This window comes from Schistocerca americana, chromosome 2 (assembly GCF_021461395.2).
Source record: "Schistocerca americana isolate TAMUIC-IGC-003095 chromosome 2, iqSchAmer2.1, whole genome shotgun sequence".
NCBI classification, from domain to species: domain Eukaryota; kingdom Metazoa; phylum Arthropoda; class Insecta; order Orthoptera; family Acrididae; genus Schistocerca; species Schistocerca americana.
Window position 1 is genome coordinate 328,105,022 of NC_060120.1, and position 19,063 is coordinate 328,124,084.

A 19,063-nucleotide genomic window follows, 5' to 3' on the forward strand; every position below is an offset into this window, starting at 1 on the left:
CGCTCCCGATGGTAAAAACCATTGTATAAATCGAAATAAACAATCACTATTCGCTTTCACGATCGCGCCGAACTCACAGTTCAACCTACCGGCCGCTTGGGGCGCTGCTGGCGCTGTAGCAACAAAATTAGAGGCGAAGTGTCGCGACTGTTATGTTAGACTGTGGTGACACTTTTGTTGCTTGTGTGAATCCACAGATATGTATCTGTATCTGTGACTCTCTGATGAACTGAACAACAGTAAAATCGCAGACCACTGAGAGCCAGAGCTCAGATATCACTGACTGACGGTGACAAATGAATGTCGTAATGGTGGCGAAATCGAATGCTTTGTTGATTTTTGAGTAACATCCATGCCATATTATATTTGAATATATGGTTCCCGCTTCCCCTAAAATGTCAGCTTGATGAATTTCTTTAGCTCAGATACATATACTAATAAATACGTCTATTCATCATCATGGTTGAATCTAACGTTTAGTTCTATTTTAAAGGCAAATTTTTGTTTACATGCGCAGAAATAGTGTTAGCGTTAAGCTTGTGTTCTGTTACGTTTTATGACTGAACAACACTGAGATGATGGCTTTATTTCGCAACGGAAATGTTTGTAGTAAACATTTGACCACATAGTGCTTTATTAAGTTTGCAGCCACAGCGACTTCTTATCGCAGCTACGTAGTGAAAGGTCATGTCTCATTATGGTTGACGTGTTGTTTTTATTTTATTTCTCTTAACCTCATTGATAACTTAATTAGATTAAGATACACTGTTATGAAATTAGAATGACGAAAAGCAGGTAACCGAATCAAGGTGGCACTAGGAAGATTACTGTTTAAAGTTGTATTACTATTTAATAAATCATTTGTCGTCTCGTTTACCGAATTATCAGTGACAACAATTTTTTGTTATACGTTTTAAAATGAAAAAGAAAACGCGAGCAACCGAGGTTGCCACATTACTCAGTGTGCTGCGATTCACAGCAAGAATCTTGTTGCCCCGGCATCACAACGCTTTGTTCCCAATATTTTCTACGTTGTACATTGCATACAAAAACCAAAAAATGAGAAATATTTCTGTGTCTTTAGTGCCATTACCCGACGATATTTTGCTAGAGCTAATTCCAGGATCTCTTCATGAAGTGATCGTAGATTCGAACACCTGTTTATTTGTTAGTAGTAGTATACTTGATGAGCTTCGTGTGGCAAATGGACACTGGGTAAAAGTACAGAAAACGGATTCAAAGATTGACTCGGAGAATGAATCGGAGCAAACATTAAAGTGTGTGCTGGTGCAAATAATCGGTCTTGTGAATCTTGACCCTCCTACAGCTTTAATTAGTGATGTGAAATATGACAACCTGAAAAATAGTTTGGAATTATCTGATAACCATAGCATATCAATTCTTGGACGCCAAGTGGACCAAAGTTTTGTACCTAGTAAAGCAAACAAAGCGGCTGTAAGATATGTAAAAAGACCTCCTGATATAGACAATGCATTAATGGATGTTGTGTTGACGAAATACTTCAAACATCCACGATACCTTTGTGAAAATGAACTATTTTGCATAAATGTTTTACACTGTGCACCAGAAATCCGTTACATGCCTGGTAACCAAGGTATCGAAAAACTGTACTTCGTAGTAGACGAAATTACTGGTGAATCATATACTGATGATTTCTTAAAGGACGTTAAAATGGGGTACTTCGTAGAACAAAGTTCATCAACATTAATACAGGCTGGATGTCATCAGAGGTACCTCCCATCTGTTCGTTGGAGACTGGTGGCAGACAAGACAACTTTGGCTGCTTCAAATTATGATTCACATCTCATAACACTATGCCCATGGGGACTTGAGAAGTATTCTGAAGAATTAGAGAGGTCTCTGCGGCCATTTATTCTTAACACAAGGAGCTTAAGAGTGAAGCCCATGTTTTTGCTCTATGGACAGCGGGGATGTGGGAAAATGAGTATTATATCAAGTGTTGCACAGAAACTGGGTCTAGGAATTTGGAGCATAGACTGCTTGGAAATCCAGTCAGGAACTGCAGCATCGACAGAAGGGAAACTGAAATTTGCTTTTAGCAAAGTGAAACAATTTGCTCCATGCATCATGCTGATGAACAACATAGAGGTGAGAATAATTTATATCTTATGTGCACTACACAGTAGGAATTTATAAAGTTTCATTTCAACTGCTCTGTGCAGATGATTGGTCAATTGGCGTGTCATTTGTGCTTCCATTCACATTTTAGGTTTTGTGTGGGGACCACTGCGTTGTGGTATGAGTGAAGATACTGAATACCATAGGAGATATTAGACCTATGTTTCTTCTGTACATTAAGTGAAAGACTTATCTATCATTAAGTATTGGTGGCTTATATACGACATGTAAAAGACACCATCCACATTCAGTTTCTATGTAAATAGTCACCCACATTGGCATCACATAAAGGTACTAGAAAAAAGTCATCCTTTCCACTCACACAGTTCAGTTGCTGTTCTACATTACAAATTATATAATGAGTATGTGACTTTATAGCTGGCCTATAGCTAGTGTCATGCACGACTACTGTTAGTGGGACGCTTATTACAGTCAACATTATCTCTTACAGCAATAACAGGGATTTGTCATCTGAAGATCAAATTTTTAGATAATTTGTACGGAGAGTGGCAAGTTATATATTTGGATTTTGGATAGCCGCAAGGTCGTGGCTTATGTCTGTACATATTGTTAAAAACAATATACACATAAATGAGCTGCATTTTGTACATAGCTAACAATTTGGAGAACATTTGGAAATTATTTTTGTAACTTGTGCCTGTTATGACCATATGTAACATGATATTAGTGAAAAAGTGAGTCACCTGTATGTTATTTGAAGTGTGACATATGTTATGCAGGTGGTATCTGATATTTTTTGTTTGTGCTTCTATGTTTTAGATGTTGTTTGTGTGTTTTGTTTACAGTGTGTCACATAGTTCTTGTGAGTGGTTGCCTAGATTGTGTAGTTTACTAGTCTTACAGATCTAACAAAGATGGTGATCTGTTTGAGTGGAGGAAGAGATGGAAAGATTTTGTTGTATTATAGACCTTTATAGGTGGATGTGGCGAGTTCACTGTTGATCAAAGTACAGCCAGTGACGTTACTCTCAGCACTTTTCTTGGTTATGGAGGCTGTGTTGAAAAAGTGAACTGTAGAATACTTGATGTGTCAGGTTTGTGACTCAACAATAATCGTTTTTTGTACATACATATATGTCGCTTATAAAAACCCAGTTTTTACACTGTGATCTGATATTTCAAGTTATTAATATGTTTCAATGTGTTAATAAGAACGGCATTTCCATAAAAATAATAAAAAAAACACCTATTGCAGTGGGGGTTCTGTTTGCATGTTGGTTTTGTTTTGCTTAAGTTTTCATGTTTCAGGCTCATACTTAGCTGCTTGTTAATGACCACAGAGGTGTATCTGTATGATATCACATTGTTTATCAGTCTTGTTAAGAATTCCTTGACCATTGAAGAGAGACCTACAAAATTCCACAAAATAATTTTACTATATTTTTTAAAGAATGATCTGAACTGCATTATTATTACATTAGTTACTCCCATAAGGAGCATGGTATGAAAGTAATCTAGCATTTTCATTTGCATGTGCAAACAATGACAGATACTTCTTATTGCATAACACGCTAAATGGGCTGATTGAACCTATTGATACCAAGTGTTGCCTTTGGCCCATGATATAATTATATTGTGGCAGTGATGCACAAATACAAAGAGAACAGAACAGTTACAATATTTGCTTTGCATCTGTATTATTATTTCGAATGTAGGTTGTGTTGGCAGACTGATGTGTAGCATAGTCTGGTGTCTGGATTACACTGAAAGATGTGAGTCTGATAATGAATTAGTAAAGCAGTATCAAAGGCTTCAATTAACCCAACAGAAACTGATTTGTGTAATCATCACTAAATTCATTCATTCATCATATTCTGAGGACCCTGTTATGAAAGAGAATTTTCTGGGGTGTGGAATTAGTTAAGGTATAAATAGCGAAGAGTAATAGCTGTTAAAAATTAAGCATGTACACCATATTAAAAGTAAGAGGGCACTACCAGAATGAATGTTCATACTGCATCACAGTGTGCACTGATATGAAACATCCTGGAAGATTAATGCTGTGTGCTGGGCCAGGACTCGAACCTGGGTCTAACACACAGTTTTAATCTGCCAGCATTAGTCATATCAGCGCACTTCGCTGCAGGATGTAAACTCATTGTGAGAACCACTCCCCGGGCTGTGGCTTAGCCATGTTTCTGCAATATCCTTTCTTTTAAGAGTGCTAATCCTGCAAGTTATGCAGGAGACATTCAGTGTTGTTTGAAAGATAGGAGATGAGGCACTGGCAAAAGTCTTGAGTTGTGCTTGGCTACCTCGGTTGCTAAAGCACTTGCCTGTGAAAGTCAAGAGTTCCCAAATTCGAATCCTGGTCCAGCACACAGTTTTAATCCTTCAGGATGTTTCAAAGTGTCACTCCATTTATATATACTATTTACATTTGAACTGGATAATTTTAACATATTTTGATTGACAGGGAAACTGCTACTTGAAAGAATTGCCGCCACCCCAACTATATTGAGTAGCTATTGTTTCCTGTTGCTAAGATTAATATTTGTCCAATCACATCAATATGGTTATAATTAATGATTATCAAAGGATAGTATTTATTCACATGCATTAAGCATAGAAATGTATTTACAATGAACACCACTCTTTACCATGCAGATATTGCAGCTTCCATTTTAATTTGCTGTTTGCTTTAACATTGGAAGCTTTAGCCAGTAAGTGATTAGAAATGCCTCTTCCCGGGACGTATTAATCATTTTTATTAATGTCGATCTGCATTAGTTAAGCTTTTTATTTTTTCTAAAGTCAAGAACTAAGCTTTTTGCTGTGACCCAGTTAAATGCATTTTCTGTTGTATTGACTGTGTCTGGTAAGGTTGAATTTGAACCCCTTATTAGTTTATCATCACATAAAAATTGTTTTTCTTAATTACTCTCAGTGCAGGCATACAAATAATAATCAGGCAGTGGCAGGAAAACACCACTATTTAGTATAACTGAAAAAGTGAGAGCTTTGTAAAAAATTTGTAACTTTTATGCTAATCTGGTTATTTGACCTGAGTAAGCAAAAGCAGTTTAACAACAACTGATGATTAATTCAGTTTCTAATGATGATTACCTAGGATGAGGTATGCCTTAATTTATTTGTTTGCTTGAAGGGTTTCCTCTATTATTTGAGTGATGGAGTACAATAAATGTTTGACTCACTATCAAACATTACAAATATTGAAAAACTTTATCAGTCACAAGTGCAGATAAAAAATAGGAACAGGCAAAAAACTGAACCTTGTGGGATGTTACATTTGATTGCCTTGTGCCCTGCATTCAGTTGCAATCCTTCGGTGCTATCTTATAGTGTAACTACTTTTTTTTGTCTACTTGACCAATTCAAGGGAATGGGAAGACAAAAGAGAAGAAAAGGTTACAGGAAATTCACTGTTCAGAGAGTAAATAAGAAGTCATTTCAGATTGGTTGACATTTGTACGTGCCTGTGCCTGTTATTACACATTAAGTAGGAATTTTTTTGTATTAGTTTCACTTTGGAGATCATTTTAGATGTTGTATTATAAATCATGCTCTTTTGGTAATACCGAAACCCCTAGATTTCAGAATAATGTTGTAGATACAAGTTAGCATACTTTATGCCTTTTTTGTTGCAGTATTTATGTAAGACTAAAAATGAAGAAGAAGATGCACGAACAATCTGTGTATTTCATGAGGAAGCAGCCAAGTTGTTCAGTAATGTGGGAGATCTTCCCATAATATTGATTGCTGTTTGTGACAACAGGAGTGAATCTCTGGTATGGTTACAGTTCAGTTAAATACACTTATTACTAATTCAGTAACTATGAGACAGAATTGCTGGAAGTACATACCTCCAGGAGGTGAAATGTTTAGCACTGGTAATAGTGATGCACCAAAGTAAAAAGGATGCCATGATCATAACTTTCAGAACTATTAGTTTGTTTTTCGGGCAGGAGAGACCCGTCAACTGTAGTCCTTACTAAAGGTGGGTCCCTCTCATTGTGGGGGCTAAGTGACTTCCTTTTTCCAGATTTACTTTCCCCATTCTATCCATCTCTCCTCCCCAAGGAAGGAACTAATGACTCTAGGATAATGTCATCACTTTGGTGTGTGTGTGTGTGTGTGTGTGTGTGTGTGTGTGTGTGTGTGTGTGTGTGTGTGTGTGACAACAGTGCTAAACATTTCACTGGGCAGCAGTCTATTTCGTGTGTGTTATTTTTCTCTTTAGACATTTCATTTGATACTGTTGTTACTAGTTTATATTTCTGTGTTTTTATGTCTTTATTTCCTCAATTTTAGTTATAAAGTTTGAAAAGAAACTGCCATATCTGCTGGTGATTATAGTGGAAAGTAGGGAAGAATTACAGCAGTGTGTAAAACACAGTCGCCCCCAGGGGCTCGGCATTCATTTGCTGGATACGGGCTTGGCGACCCCGGGGTTACAGGGCTGGGAATTGGTAAGCGCCAGCAGGCCCCTGTCACTGTAAGCTCTGGGCATGCTTCAGCAACCACCTTGCGGCGCGGCGGTGGAACGTTGTGTGTCACAGGGATTGGAGATCTTGGCTTGACTGCCCAGATCACAACGATGGAATAAACCTCTATAAAAAAAACCTCTATCTCAAGGTGTGCTGCGCGCTGATGAGATGCATGGCTGTTGAGGTGGAACAGTCATTAGCGGGGAACCTGTCGCACCTCGGTTGTATAAGGCTTACTCAGGCACACGGGACTCTGTCTGAGTGGTCCCTTATTTCCCTAGCTGCTTGTGGGACCGAAATGGAACCCTCGAAATCTTCTTCTTCTCCTCCCAGCAGGAAGTGTGTACTGCCTGGGAGTTCTCACACCCATTCATCAAAAAGAATGAGGGTGGCTAGTCCTCCTGATAATCAACTTGTTGTCAGTAATGGGACTCAAGGAGTTGTGAATCATAATGACTTTGTAGTGATCAAGAGGAAGGAGGGGACCTTTGAAAAAGTGTATCCTTCTAAATCCATAAAGGCTTAGAAGGGCTGGCTGGAACCCAAAAGTCTATTAAGCAGTTGCACAATAGTTCCTTGCTTGTTGAGACTAACCAGGCAAAGCAGGTGGAACTCCTTAAGAAGTCACAGAAATTGGGTGAGTACGACATCATTGTTGAGTTGCGTAACTCCCTTAACTCCAGCAGAGGCGTGGTAACCTGTTGTGATATTATGGATATAGATGTTGCTGAACTCAAACAAAAATGGGCACCACAGGGGATCATAGATGTGGAACAAAGGACATGCAAGAACAATGGAGAGACTGAGAAGACTGTCACTTTTATTGTGGCAGGTTTCCTCCAACTTAGGGTTCAGCCCTATGTACCTAACCCTATGTGATGCTTCAAATGCCAGCATTTTGGCCATACAACACTGAGTTGCAGAGGTGAAGCGACTTGTGGGAAGTGTGGAAAGGCAGCCCATGAAGCTGGGACGGACTGTCCATTTCTAGCAGTCTGTATTTACTGCTCTGGAAGTCACCCAATCTGGAGCCAAGCCTGCCCTGTTTTTGCAGAGGAATGCAAAATTCAGGAAATCAAAGTGACTAAGCGGGTCTCATATGCAGAAGCCAAAAAGGACTATCAGGCGATGAAACCCCGTCTTTGCCACTTCTTATGCTTCATCGATGCAGAAACCTATTATTAAGGTTGACGCTTCGACTCAGACGATGTCCAGTGTTCCCTTGTCCACCTCTAGCACCTGTACTTGCACCTGTATGTACCAAAGTAAGTGAAAGGCATAGCGATTCAAACAACTACAATGGAAGAGACCAGTAATGCTTCCACAGTGCACAGCCCAAGGCACCCCAAAAGCAGAGTGTCCCTCAACACCAAGTTTCTTAGAAGAAAAGTGGCTCTCACTGCTCTCTTCGCCCCCTCATCCTTTCTGGGAAAGGGAGCAGGGAAAGGATCCCAATATACAGGTCAAAAGCTGACCCGGGCACCATCAGACGTCATTCTGGCACATCTGACTGATGATGAGGACATCACGGATTTTGATGCCTCATCACCAGACCCAGTCAGCCCCAAAACCCTGCCTCACTCTACAAGTGCCTCACCACTTTGGCACAAAGACGGGTAAATCAAGACCACATTGACGAAATGGCTCCCATACTTCAATGGAATATAAATGGATACAGGACTCATCTGGCGGAACTGAGACTCCTTGTACAGGACAGACCCTTTTGCCTCTGCCTTCAAGAGACTCATTTTAAAGAGACTGACACACCTGTACTTGGAGGTTATCACCTTTATAGAAACGACAACCTTATGGTGACAGGACAAAAGGTGGGGTTGCAGTGTTCATAAAGGACACTTTCCACTCCTCACCTATTCCCTTAACAATAACACCACAAGCGGTTACTATTCAGATAGTGGCCCATGTTGACATCACAGTGTGCTCTTTGTGTTTACCACCCCATAAGCCTCTTGATAGTGGGGTCCTCACTCATCATCTTGATGAACTACCCCGACCCTTTCTCCTTTTGGGGGACTTCAATGCACACAGTGCACTGTGGGGTTCTCTAACACCACATGCTCCAAGGGTCGGGTACTTGAGGAAATGCTGCACAAAACAGATCTTATACTGCTGAACATGGGTCAAGCCACATGTTTTAGCACCGCTACAGGTTCGTCTACAGTCATAGACCTCTCCTGCTCCCCTGCTCTTGGGGACATTGTTCAGTGGGCAGTGGATGATGACCTTCATGTTAGTGACCATGTCCCAATCTGGATCCATCTGCTTGATGGAGCAGATCCTGAAAGAAAGCCGCTGAGATGGTTATTCAAGAAGGCTAACTGGATGCTTTAGAGGCAGTTAGCTGTTTTCGAGCAATGTGATGGCATCCAGGACTGGGTGGATCACATTACGGCTGTGATTCGCCATGCTACTGATGCATCCATCCCAAAGTCTGTGGAAGTGTCTAGGAGGCCACCTGTCCCTTGGCAGAATGATGAGTGTTGCTTTGCAATCAGGAACAGGAGGGCAGCAATGCGGAGATTCAGTCGATGCCCTACAGATGAGAATCTTGCAAACTTTTGAATAGCGCATGCAAAGGCGAGGAGAGTAATTTGGGAAAGTAAGAAGAGGTCTTGACAAGAGTTCCTGAACTCCATCAATAGGTCCACACCCACATGCAAAGTATGGGAAGCCATTAGGAGGATCTCCAGGCACAACTCTTGACCACCAATAGCAGTTGTATGAATACAGGGGTCTCTTGTAACATCGACAATGGATATAGCTCAGACAATGGCTGAATCATACAAATCCATTACGGCCGATTCTAGCCAGGATCCCACCTCCTGTCAATACCGGGAGGCACAGGAGAAGGCTGATCTTGATTTCCGTTCCACCAGCATGGAAGAATGCAACCTGCCTTTCTCTCTGTGGGAGCTGGATTCTGCATTGTCAGTTGCTTGTGATATGACCCTGGAAACAACCTACATCATGCTACAAGAGTTGGACAGACAGTCGAAAGAAGTCCTCCTTCAGCTCTTCAATAAAATTTGGATAACTGGTGACTTTCCCAACTCATGGAAGGAATCTATTTTAATCCCAGTTTTAAAACCAGGAAAGGATCAAACAGATCCTGGCAGTTATCGTAGTATTAGCCTGACAACCTGCGTAGGAAAGACACTGGAGTGTATGGTCAGTCGGCGCCTAGTGTGGGTTCTGGAAACCATGTCCCCGTGTGGGTTCAGGAGGTATCACTCCATTCTCGATAACCTGACCCTGCTCGAAGATGCAATTCAACAAGCTCTCCTTCATAAGCAACACCTATCGGTGTTTTCTTCAATTTGGAAAAGCCTGCAATACTACCTGGAGGCATAATATTTTGTCGCAGCTCCATCAGTGGGGATTCCGCAGATGTCTACCGACCCTCATATGGTCCTTTCTCTCGGACAGATACTTTAGATACAGGGTTGGGAATGTCTTGTCTGACCATTTTAAGCAGGAGAATGGTGTCCGTCAAGGGAGTGTTTTAAGTGTCATGGCTTTCGCCATCACAATCAATAGTATTACAACCACAGTGTGACGTCCAGTACTATGTTCCTTATTTGTGGATGACTTCTCCGTCTTCTGTGCATCCTACAGCCTCGCCACGGCTACTTGCCAATTGCAGCTGACGATCAGATGGTTCGAGGAATGGTCTCACACCACAGGTTTTAAATTCTCATTAGGGAAAACAGTTTGTGTTGCTTTTAATCACTCCTGCTCTCTGTTTAATTTGCCCATTTTAAAACTGGGGGACTCCGATCTTACTTTTATGGAAAAGGTGAAGTATCTGGGTCTTATCTTTGATGAGAAGTTAACATGGTTGCCTCACCTTAAAGAACTGAAACTGAGATGTCTCAAGGCCTTAAACATCCTTAAGTGTGTTAGTCATAGGTCTTGGGGAGCTGACAGAGCATGTCTGCTTTGTAAGGCCTTTGTGCGACCTCAGCTTGAATATGGATGCCAGATTTATGGGTCAGCAAGGCCTTCATACCTTAAAATGCTGGATGCTGTTCACTATGATGGTATTAGGCTGTCAACAGGGGCCTATCACATGAGCCCTGTTGTTAGTTTGTGTGCAGAGGCTGGTGAACCTCCACTGCCTATTCGACGTCTTCTTCTCATAAAGTGCTTTGTTTGTTCCTACATCGCCAGCATCCAGTTGCGTTGTTGAGCCGCCACTGGAATGGCTGTTCGATCTTCGACCACAAGCAACACATCATTTGGGATCTGTGCAAGGGAGATCCTTGAATTATTACAGGTGGGGGGCATTAAGCTCCAAAGCCAGGGGTAGAGTAGGGCATCCCCCTGACTACTACCAAGGCCTAGATTGCTTTTAGAACTGACTGCTTACAAGAAGCATTGTACCCCAGACCATGTTTTTAAAATTAAATTTAATGAATTTTTATGTAACCACCCAGATTTTATTACCGTCTACACGGATGGTTCTAAGCAGGGAGATGTTTTCGGTTGTTCTGTTGTGTTCCGGGACACTGTCTTCAGGATAGGGCTCCCAGAGCAGTTTTCAATTTATTACTTGGAATTGTTTGCTATCCTGAGAGCAATGGAGCAGATGAGATGGCGCCGTGACAAAAAATTTATCATCTACTCCGATTTGTAAAGTGTCCTTCTCACTGTTGGACAGATTTACACAGGAGATCAGATGGTGTAACAATTGCAGGATGCTCTCCTTCTCTTGCACAGGCAAAACGAGGAAATCATTTTTTCTGGGTTCCAGGGCACATAGGCATCCAGGGAAACGAACTCGCTGATGCTTCTGCTAAGGAGACTTGCTCCCTTCCTCCTCCTGCCAGCTGTTCAGTCCCTCTGCGGGCTGTCACTTCATTTGTGACGAGGAAGGCCATATGTTGGTGGGACTACCAGTGGCTGGAAGTGAGGAACAATAAACTATGTGCCATCAAAACTTGGGGTGACCATGGATCACCTCCTTCTGCTTGCGACAGTGTGAAGAAGTAGCCCTTACTCGGCTTAGAGTGGGACATTGCCCACTGACACATGGCTTCCTCTTACGTCAGGAGGAGCCCCCAGTATGTCAGAGATGCGGGACACAGCTGTCAGTATGGCATATTTTAACTGAGTGTGTTTTATATGACGACCTGAGTGTTGAACTGGGTCTCCCACAGGATCTTCCCTCATTTTAACTGATAACAAGGCGAGTGTTGTTCGCGTCTTAAAATTTTGAGTGCTGTCCGGAATTCTTCCCAAAATACTTTGTGTGCAATCTTAATGTGTCACAGAGTGGCTGGGTCATGTATTGTTTCTAAGTCATAATCTAGCCATGCTTATTTGTCCCTTTCTTAACAGCATCTTTAGAGGTATTCTCTCCATGATTTCGTTTATTTGTCCTGCTGTGTTTCACTGGGGTTTTATTACGGGCTTTTCTGAACCTCACCTTCCTGATGTTGCTTTACATTTCCTGTGGTAGGATCAAATGTAGTTTCCCAGTTTATTGATCTCCTTCCATAGATTATGAAAATCTTCTTCGGTATAACAATTATGCAAGGGCGCTGATGACCTAGCTGTTTAGTGCCCTCCACCATAAATCATCATCATCATCATCATCATCATCATATTCATCATCATCATCATCATCACCATCACCATCACCATCATCAAAACACAGTCATAAGAAAGGAAGACAACTCATGGCAACAAAATAACTGACTTACAGCAAACAGTACAAAAGAAACTATGGAATGTTGTTAAAATTTCACAATGTTCTAAACAAGGACCCATTTATCCATCAATAAATACTTATATTATAAAGTTTAGTGTTTTGTATCTACTCTGCTGTGTAGATCGTGAAGAGGTTGGAAGTGGAGATCAGGGGATGGTTTTTCCTAGATTTTGTCTCTCAACCCCAGGCACTTTCATGACTCTGTATGCCAAAACCTTGATACATCTTAGTGGACTCTGTGTAATAGCAGTGAGAGATGTTAATGTAACATAAATATATCAATATTCAACCGTATATTGCCATAATAATGTGTTACATATGCTGTCAATGTATCCATAGCTGTATGCATGCACTTGCTTTGTAACTTGACTTGTCCATTATCTGCTACATATGATGCTTTGTATGTAAGAGGACTCGACCAAGGCAGCAGACTGGACCTATCGGTAGTATATTTATTATTTGTCAGCAAGACTGATATTCAGTCTGCAGCAATTTTTTTCCTTTTTTTTAATATTATAAAATGGCCCTTTGCTTGTCATGAAATTAAAATGGCCCTCTTGCTGATTTTCGTATGCTGTACACAAAAAGAGAAGCAGGCTCTTCAGTTGGGAGTACTACTGCCAAATCATATTTCATCAGTTCTAAAGTCACTGGCAGATTTCCAAAACAATTTCTGGATTCTTCCACTTTAGTATAGGGAAGTTGAAGTCTTTCATTTAAAACTTCAGAATTGTTATTTATTTTTTTCATTGTGTACGTTTACTCACCATCTGATTAGAGTACTGGGGAAATTTCAAAATATAGCCCACATTTTTAATATGTCTTCACTGTTACAAAATAACAGCTAATGATAGGCAGCATTATTTTAATATTTGTATCATTTTTCTATTGTATACTCAGTAAGACTAATGATGGGTACATCTTGCTAAACTATCAGGTCATCCTTCATGAATTTGAGTAATAGCATCTCGTCTCTTTGAAGTTGGGCATTATGGAGGCTGCCCTCCCCCCCCCCCCCTCCCCCGCCCCTCTCCTCTCTATTGTGTACAGAATGCTATACTTACAAGTTGTTGCATTGTTTGATTTCCATATTTTGGTGGTACAGAGCATATAATTCTAAAAAATAAGTGTTGTTGTTCTTGTTGTTGTTGTGGTCTTCAGTCCTGAGACTGGTTTGACGCAGCTCTCCATGCTACTCTATCCTGTGCAAGCTTCTTCATCTCCCAGTACCTGCTGCAACCTACATCCTTTTGAATCTGCTTAGTGTATTCATCTCTTGGTCTCCCTCTAGAATTTTTACCCTCCACACTGCCCTCCAATACTAAATTGGTGATCCCTTGATGCCTCAGAACATGTCCTGCCAACCGATCCCTTCTTTTAGTCAAGTTGTGCCACAAACTTCTCTTCTCCTCAATCCTGTTCAATACCTCCTCATTAGTTATGTGATCTACCCATCTAATCTTCAGCATTATTCTTTAGCACCACATCTCGAAAGCTTCTATTCTCTTCTTGTCCAGACTATTTATTGTCCATGTTTCACTTCCATACATGGCCACACTCCACACAAATACTTTCAGAAATGACTTCCTGACACTTAAATCTATATTCGATGTTAACAAATTTCTCTTCTTCACAAACTCTTTCCTTGCCATTGCCAGTCTACATTTTATATCCTCTCTACTTCCACCATCATCAGTTATTTTGCTTCCCAAATAGCAAAACTCCTTTACTACTTTAAGTGTCTCATTTCCTAATCTAATTCCCTCAGCATCACCCGACTTAATTCGACTACATTCCATTATCCTCGTTTTGCTTCTGTTGATGTTCATCTTATATCCTCCTTTCAAGACACTATCCATTCCGTTCAACTGCTCTTCCAAGTCTTCTGCTGTCTCTGACAAAATTACAATGTCATTGGCAAACCTCAAAGTTTTTATTCTTCTCCATGGATTTTAATACCTACTCTGAATTTTTCTTTTGTTTCCTTCACTGCTTGCTCAATATAAAGATTGAATAACATCGGGGATAGGCGACAACCCTGTCTCACTCCCTTCCCAACCACTGCTTCCCTTTCATGTCCCTCGACTCTTATAACTGCCATCTGGTTTCTGTACAAATTGTAAATAGCCTTTCGCTCCCTGTATTTTACCGCTGCCACCTTCAGAATTTGAAAGAGAATATTCCAGTCAACATCGTCAAACGCTTTCTCTAAGTCTACAAATGCTAGAAACGTAGGTTTGCCTTTCCTTAATCTAGCTTCTAAGATAAGTCGTAGGATCAGTATTGCCTCACGTGTTCCAATATTTCTACGGTATCCAAACTGATCTTCCCGAGGTTGGCTTCTACCAGTTTTTCCATTCGTCTGTAAAGAATTCGCATTAGTATTTTGCAGCTGTGGCTTATTAAACTGATAGTTCGGTAATTTTCACATCTATCAACACCTGCTTTCCTTGCGATTGGAATTATTATATTCTTCTTGAAGTCTGAGGGTATTTTGCCTGTTTCATACATCTTGCTCACCAAATGGTAGAGTTTCGTCAGGACTGGTTCTCCCAAGGCCGTCAGTAGTTCTAATAGAATGTTGTCTACTCCCGGGGCCTTGTTTCAACTCCGATCTTTCAGTGCTCTGTCAAACTCTTCACGCAGGATCGTATCTTCCATTTCATCTTCATCTACATCCTCTTCCATTTCCATAATATTGTCCTCAAGTACATTGCCCTTGTACAGACCCTCTATATACGCCTTCCACCTTTCTACTTTCCCTTCTTTGCTTAGAACTGGGTTTCCATTTGGGCTTTTGATATTCATACAAGTGGTTCTCTTTTCTCCAAAGGTGTCTTTAATTTTCCTGTAGGCAGTATCTATCCCACCCCTAGTGAGATAAGCCTCTACATCCTTACATTTGTCCTCTAGCCATCCCTGCTTAGCCATTTTGCACTTCCTGCCAATCTCATTTTTGAGACGTTTGTATTCCTTTTTGCCTGCTTCATTTACTGCACTCGCATTCGGGAGGACGACGGTTCAATCCCGTCTCCGGCCATCCTGATTTAGGTTTTCCTTGATTTCCCTAAATCGTTTCAGGCGAATGCCGAGATGGTTCCTTTGAAAGGGCACGGCCGATTTCCTTCCCAATCCTTCCCTAACCTGAGCTTGCGCTCCGTCTCTAATGGCCTCGTTGTCGACGGGACGTTACACACTAACCACCACCATTTACTGCATTTTTATATTTTCTCCTTTCATCAATTAAATTCGATATTTCTTCTGTTACCCATGGAGTTCTACTAGCCCTTGTCTTTTTACCTACTTGATCCTCTGCTGCCTTCACTACTTCATCCCTCAAAGCTACCCATTCTCCTTCTGCTGTATTTATTTCCCCCATTCCTGTCAATTGTTCCATTATACTCTCCCTGAAACTCTGTATAACCTCTGGTTTAGTCATTTTATCCAGGTTCCATCTCCTTAAATTCCCACCTTTTTGCAATTTCTTCAGTTTTAATCTACAGTTCGTAACCAATAGATTGTGGTCAGAGTCCACATCTGCCCCTGGAAATGTCTTACAATTTAAAACCTGGTTCCTAAATCTCTGTCTTACCATTACATAATCTATCTGAAACCTGTCAGTGTCTCCAGGCTTCTTCCATGTATACAGCCTTCTTTTATGATTCTTGAACCAAGTGTTAGCTATGATTAAGTTGTGCTCTGTGCAAAATTGTACCAGGTGGCTTCCTCTTCCATTTCTTAGCCCCAATCCATATTCACCTACTATGTTTTCTTCTCTCCCTTTTCCTACTACCGCGTTCCAGTCACCCATGACTATTAAATTTTCGTCTCCCTTCACTATCTGAATAATTTCTTTGATTTCATCATACATTTCTTCAATTTCTTCGTCATGTGCAGAGCTAGTTGGCATATAAACTTGTACTACTGTAGTAGGCGTGGGCTTCGTGTCTATCTTGGCCACAATAATGCGTTCACTATGCTGTTTGTAGTAGCTTACCCACACTCCTGTTTTCCTATTCATTATTAAAGCTACTCCTGCATTACCCCTATTTGATTTTGTATTTATGATCCTATATTCGCCTGACCAAAAGTCTTGTTCCTCCTGCCACCGAACTTCACTAATTCCCACTATATCGAACTTTAACCTATCCATTTCCCTTTCTAAATTTTCTAACCTACCTGCCCGATTAAGGGATCTGACATTCCACACTCCAATCTGTAGAACACCAGTTTTCTTTCTCCTTATAACAATGTCCTCCTGAGTAGTCCCCGCCCGGAGATCCGAATGGGGGACTATTTTACCTCCGGAATATTTTACTCAAGAGGATGCCATCATCATGTAACCATACAGTAAAGCTGCATGCCCTCGGGAAAAATTACGGCTGTAGTTTCCCCTTGCTTTCAGCCGTTCGCAGTACCAGCACAGCAAGGCTGTTTTGGTTAGTGTTACAAGGCCAGATCAATCAATCATGCAGACTGTTGCCCCTGCAACTAGTGAAAAGGCTGCTGCCCCTCTTCAGGAACCACGCGTTTGTCTGGCCTCTCAACAGATACCCCTCCGTTGTGGTAGCACCTATGGTACGGCTATCTGTATCGCTGAGGCACGCATGCCTCCCCACCAACGGCAAGGTTCATGGTTCACGGGGGGGGAAACAATAAGTAAGGAGCATAAAATTATCTTTATTTCTCGTAAATGTTATGTAAAAGTTCTTGTAGACTATAAAATGTTGTAGGACAGTTCTTGTAGAATATAAATACTTTTGGGAATAAAGGAGACCACTCACCGAAAAGCAGAAGTGTTGCATAGGTAGGTGTGTGTGTGTGTGTGTGTGTGTGTGTGTGTGTGTGTGTGTGTGTGTGTGTGTGTGTGTGTATATATATATATATATTTTCTACTGTAGTTCATAAAAGGATAATGCTAGAAGCTACAAGTTCTCTTTCTTTTCGAACGTGCTTATCGACAGCTCAGCACTTGTGTTTTTGGTGAGTGGTCTCATTTAATCCAAAAATGTCTCTTTCTCATATTATGTGAATAGTAAAAATTCTTCTGTAAGTATGATTTGCTGTGTTTGAAGTATGTTAGTGTCATAGATGAACATAGGGAGGGAGGAGGGGTTGCATGTAATAGTTGCAGTTTTTTTTAAAGTAATGAATGACTAGATTTGTTTAGTTGTGTAGCCCACGTGTCTCTAATGATTATCTTTCTGTTGTTTTAGTAAATGAAACTGTTAGTTATTTTCTCCAAAAATCAATATCATACTGTATAACTGGTTGTAAATAAGATTGGTATGCTATTTTATGATTGTCTCTGTTTGTAGCATGACCTACTATTTGCACTGAAAATATAAAGCTACAAAATTTACTAACAAGATACTCTACATGTTTCTTTTGGTGTAAAATCTAGATTTAATCTCAGGAATTTAACTGAGTCCACTCCAATTAGGATATGAGCTTGGCATATTTCTGTGCACTACCTATGCCTGTTGACTGTGTATTTACGAGCCAAGTCTATTAAAAATGACTTGAATTTCCAGTAATTGTAGCAGTCTGCTTAGTCAGCACAAGGTGGTAGGAATTATATCCAAAAAAAGGAAAAGTTAGTTAGCTTAATAATTTAGTAAATGTACTGTAATCAAGTTAACTTCACAGTATCTTTTAATAAACACATCACTTTCCCAGTGTTAATTACATGTTATGTTTCATAATATGAGTTAAAGGAGTGATTGGTTTGATAGGATTCTCACCACAGGCTACAAGGAAAAGTCAATTGGGCAGTGGAGGTAGGAGACCAATGCTTAACTATAGAATGCAGATTCAAATGGCTGTAAGTGCTTTGAAGTAATTATGAAGAGATAAAGAGGCTTGTGCAGAGTAGACCAGCTAGCAGAGCTACATCAAATCAGTTTTCACACTGAAGACTACACCAACAACATGGCATTATATTATTGCTCACTAACCCAAATGATTCATTTTATTTCAGCATGCAGAAATGCGCAGTGTTCTCTTTTTATTTTCTTAGTAGCTGAATAACCCAGTATTGCCTGGGTATGTATTCATTCCAGTCTCCTGCTTGTCTTTCCCTCTCCTCCTCCCATTTCTCTTTCCATCTCCTCCTTCCCCCTCTCTGTCTGTCCATCTCGTCCTTCCCCTTCTCTCTCCACGTTATGACCTCCACCCCAATAGGAGGCTGGTGGTTATTACCGTCTAAGTGGCTGTTTCTGGACAGTATATTATATGTGTACCAAATTTGATCCAAATTTTTCCATCGGTTCAGCATGAGCACATGTTTCACCTGTATCTCTTGCAAATGTCACCCTGCAGTTTCGTTTTCACACAGGTCAATGTTTATGGTGTCACATCCCCTGAAATATGTGTTGTACAAAGATATAATATTGCTGTTACATACAGTAGTAGAAGTGAATACTGACTGCAAAATGTGCCATGAATACAGTTAGCAGTAAAGTAGTAACAAATTAAAATGTCATACTTCATGTAGCAGTTTTACTGCATGAGCAGTGAAAATGTAGTAGGGTTGCCAGATTTTATTTTATTTTATTTATTTATTTATTTATTTTTATTTTTTATTTATTTATTTATTTATTTATTGATGAAGGATGCTCATAGCTACTACATTTTTGGAGGGAAAAAACTGGAGTATTTTCAGATTTTTCTAGATGTTCAGACAGATGAAAATGAGTATGTA

General features: G+C 40.4%; 1 protein-coding gene across 1 annotated transcript in view; it reads left to right on the forward strand.

Annotated features, from left to right (window-relative positions):
• The first annotated feature begins 305 nt into the window (after positions 1-305).
• Positions 306-19,063, forward strand: part of LOC124594804 (peroxisome assembly factor 2) — a 153,457-nt gene continuing 134,699 nt past the window's right edge. The window contains exons 1-2 of the mRNA XM_047133234.1: positions 306-2,130; positions 5,790-5,930. Of these exons, the coding sequence (XP_046989190.1) occupies positions 919-2,130; positions 5,790-5,930 (1,353 nt within the window). The 5' untranslated portion in view covers positions 306-918. The remainder of the gene's footprint in view (positions 2,131-5,789; positions 5,931-19,063) is intronic.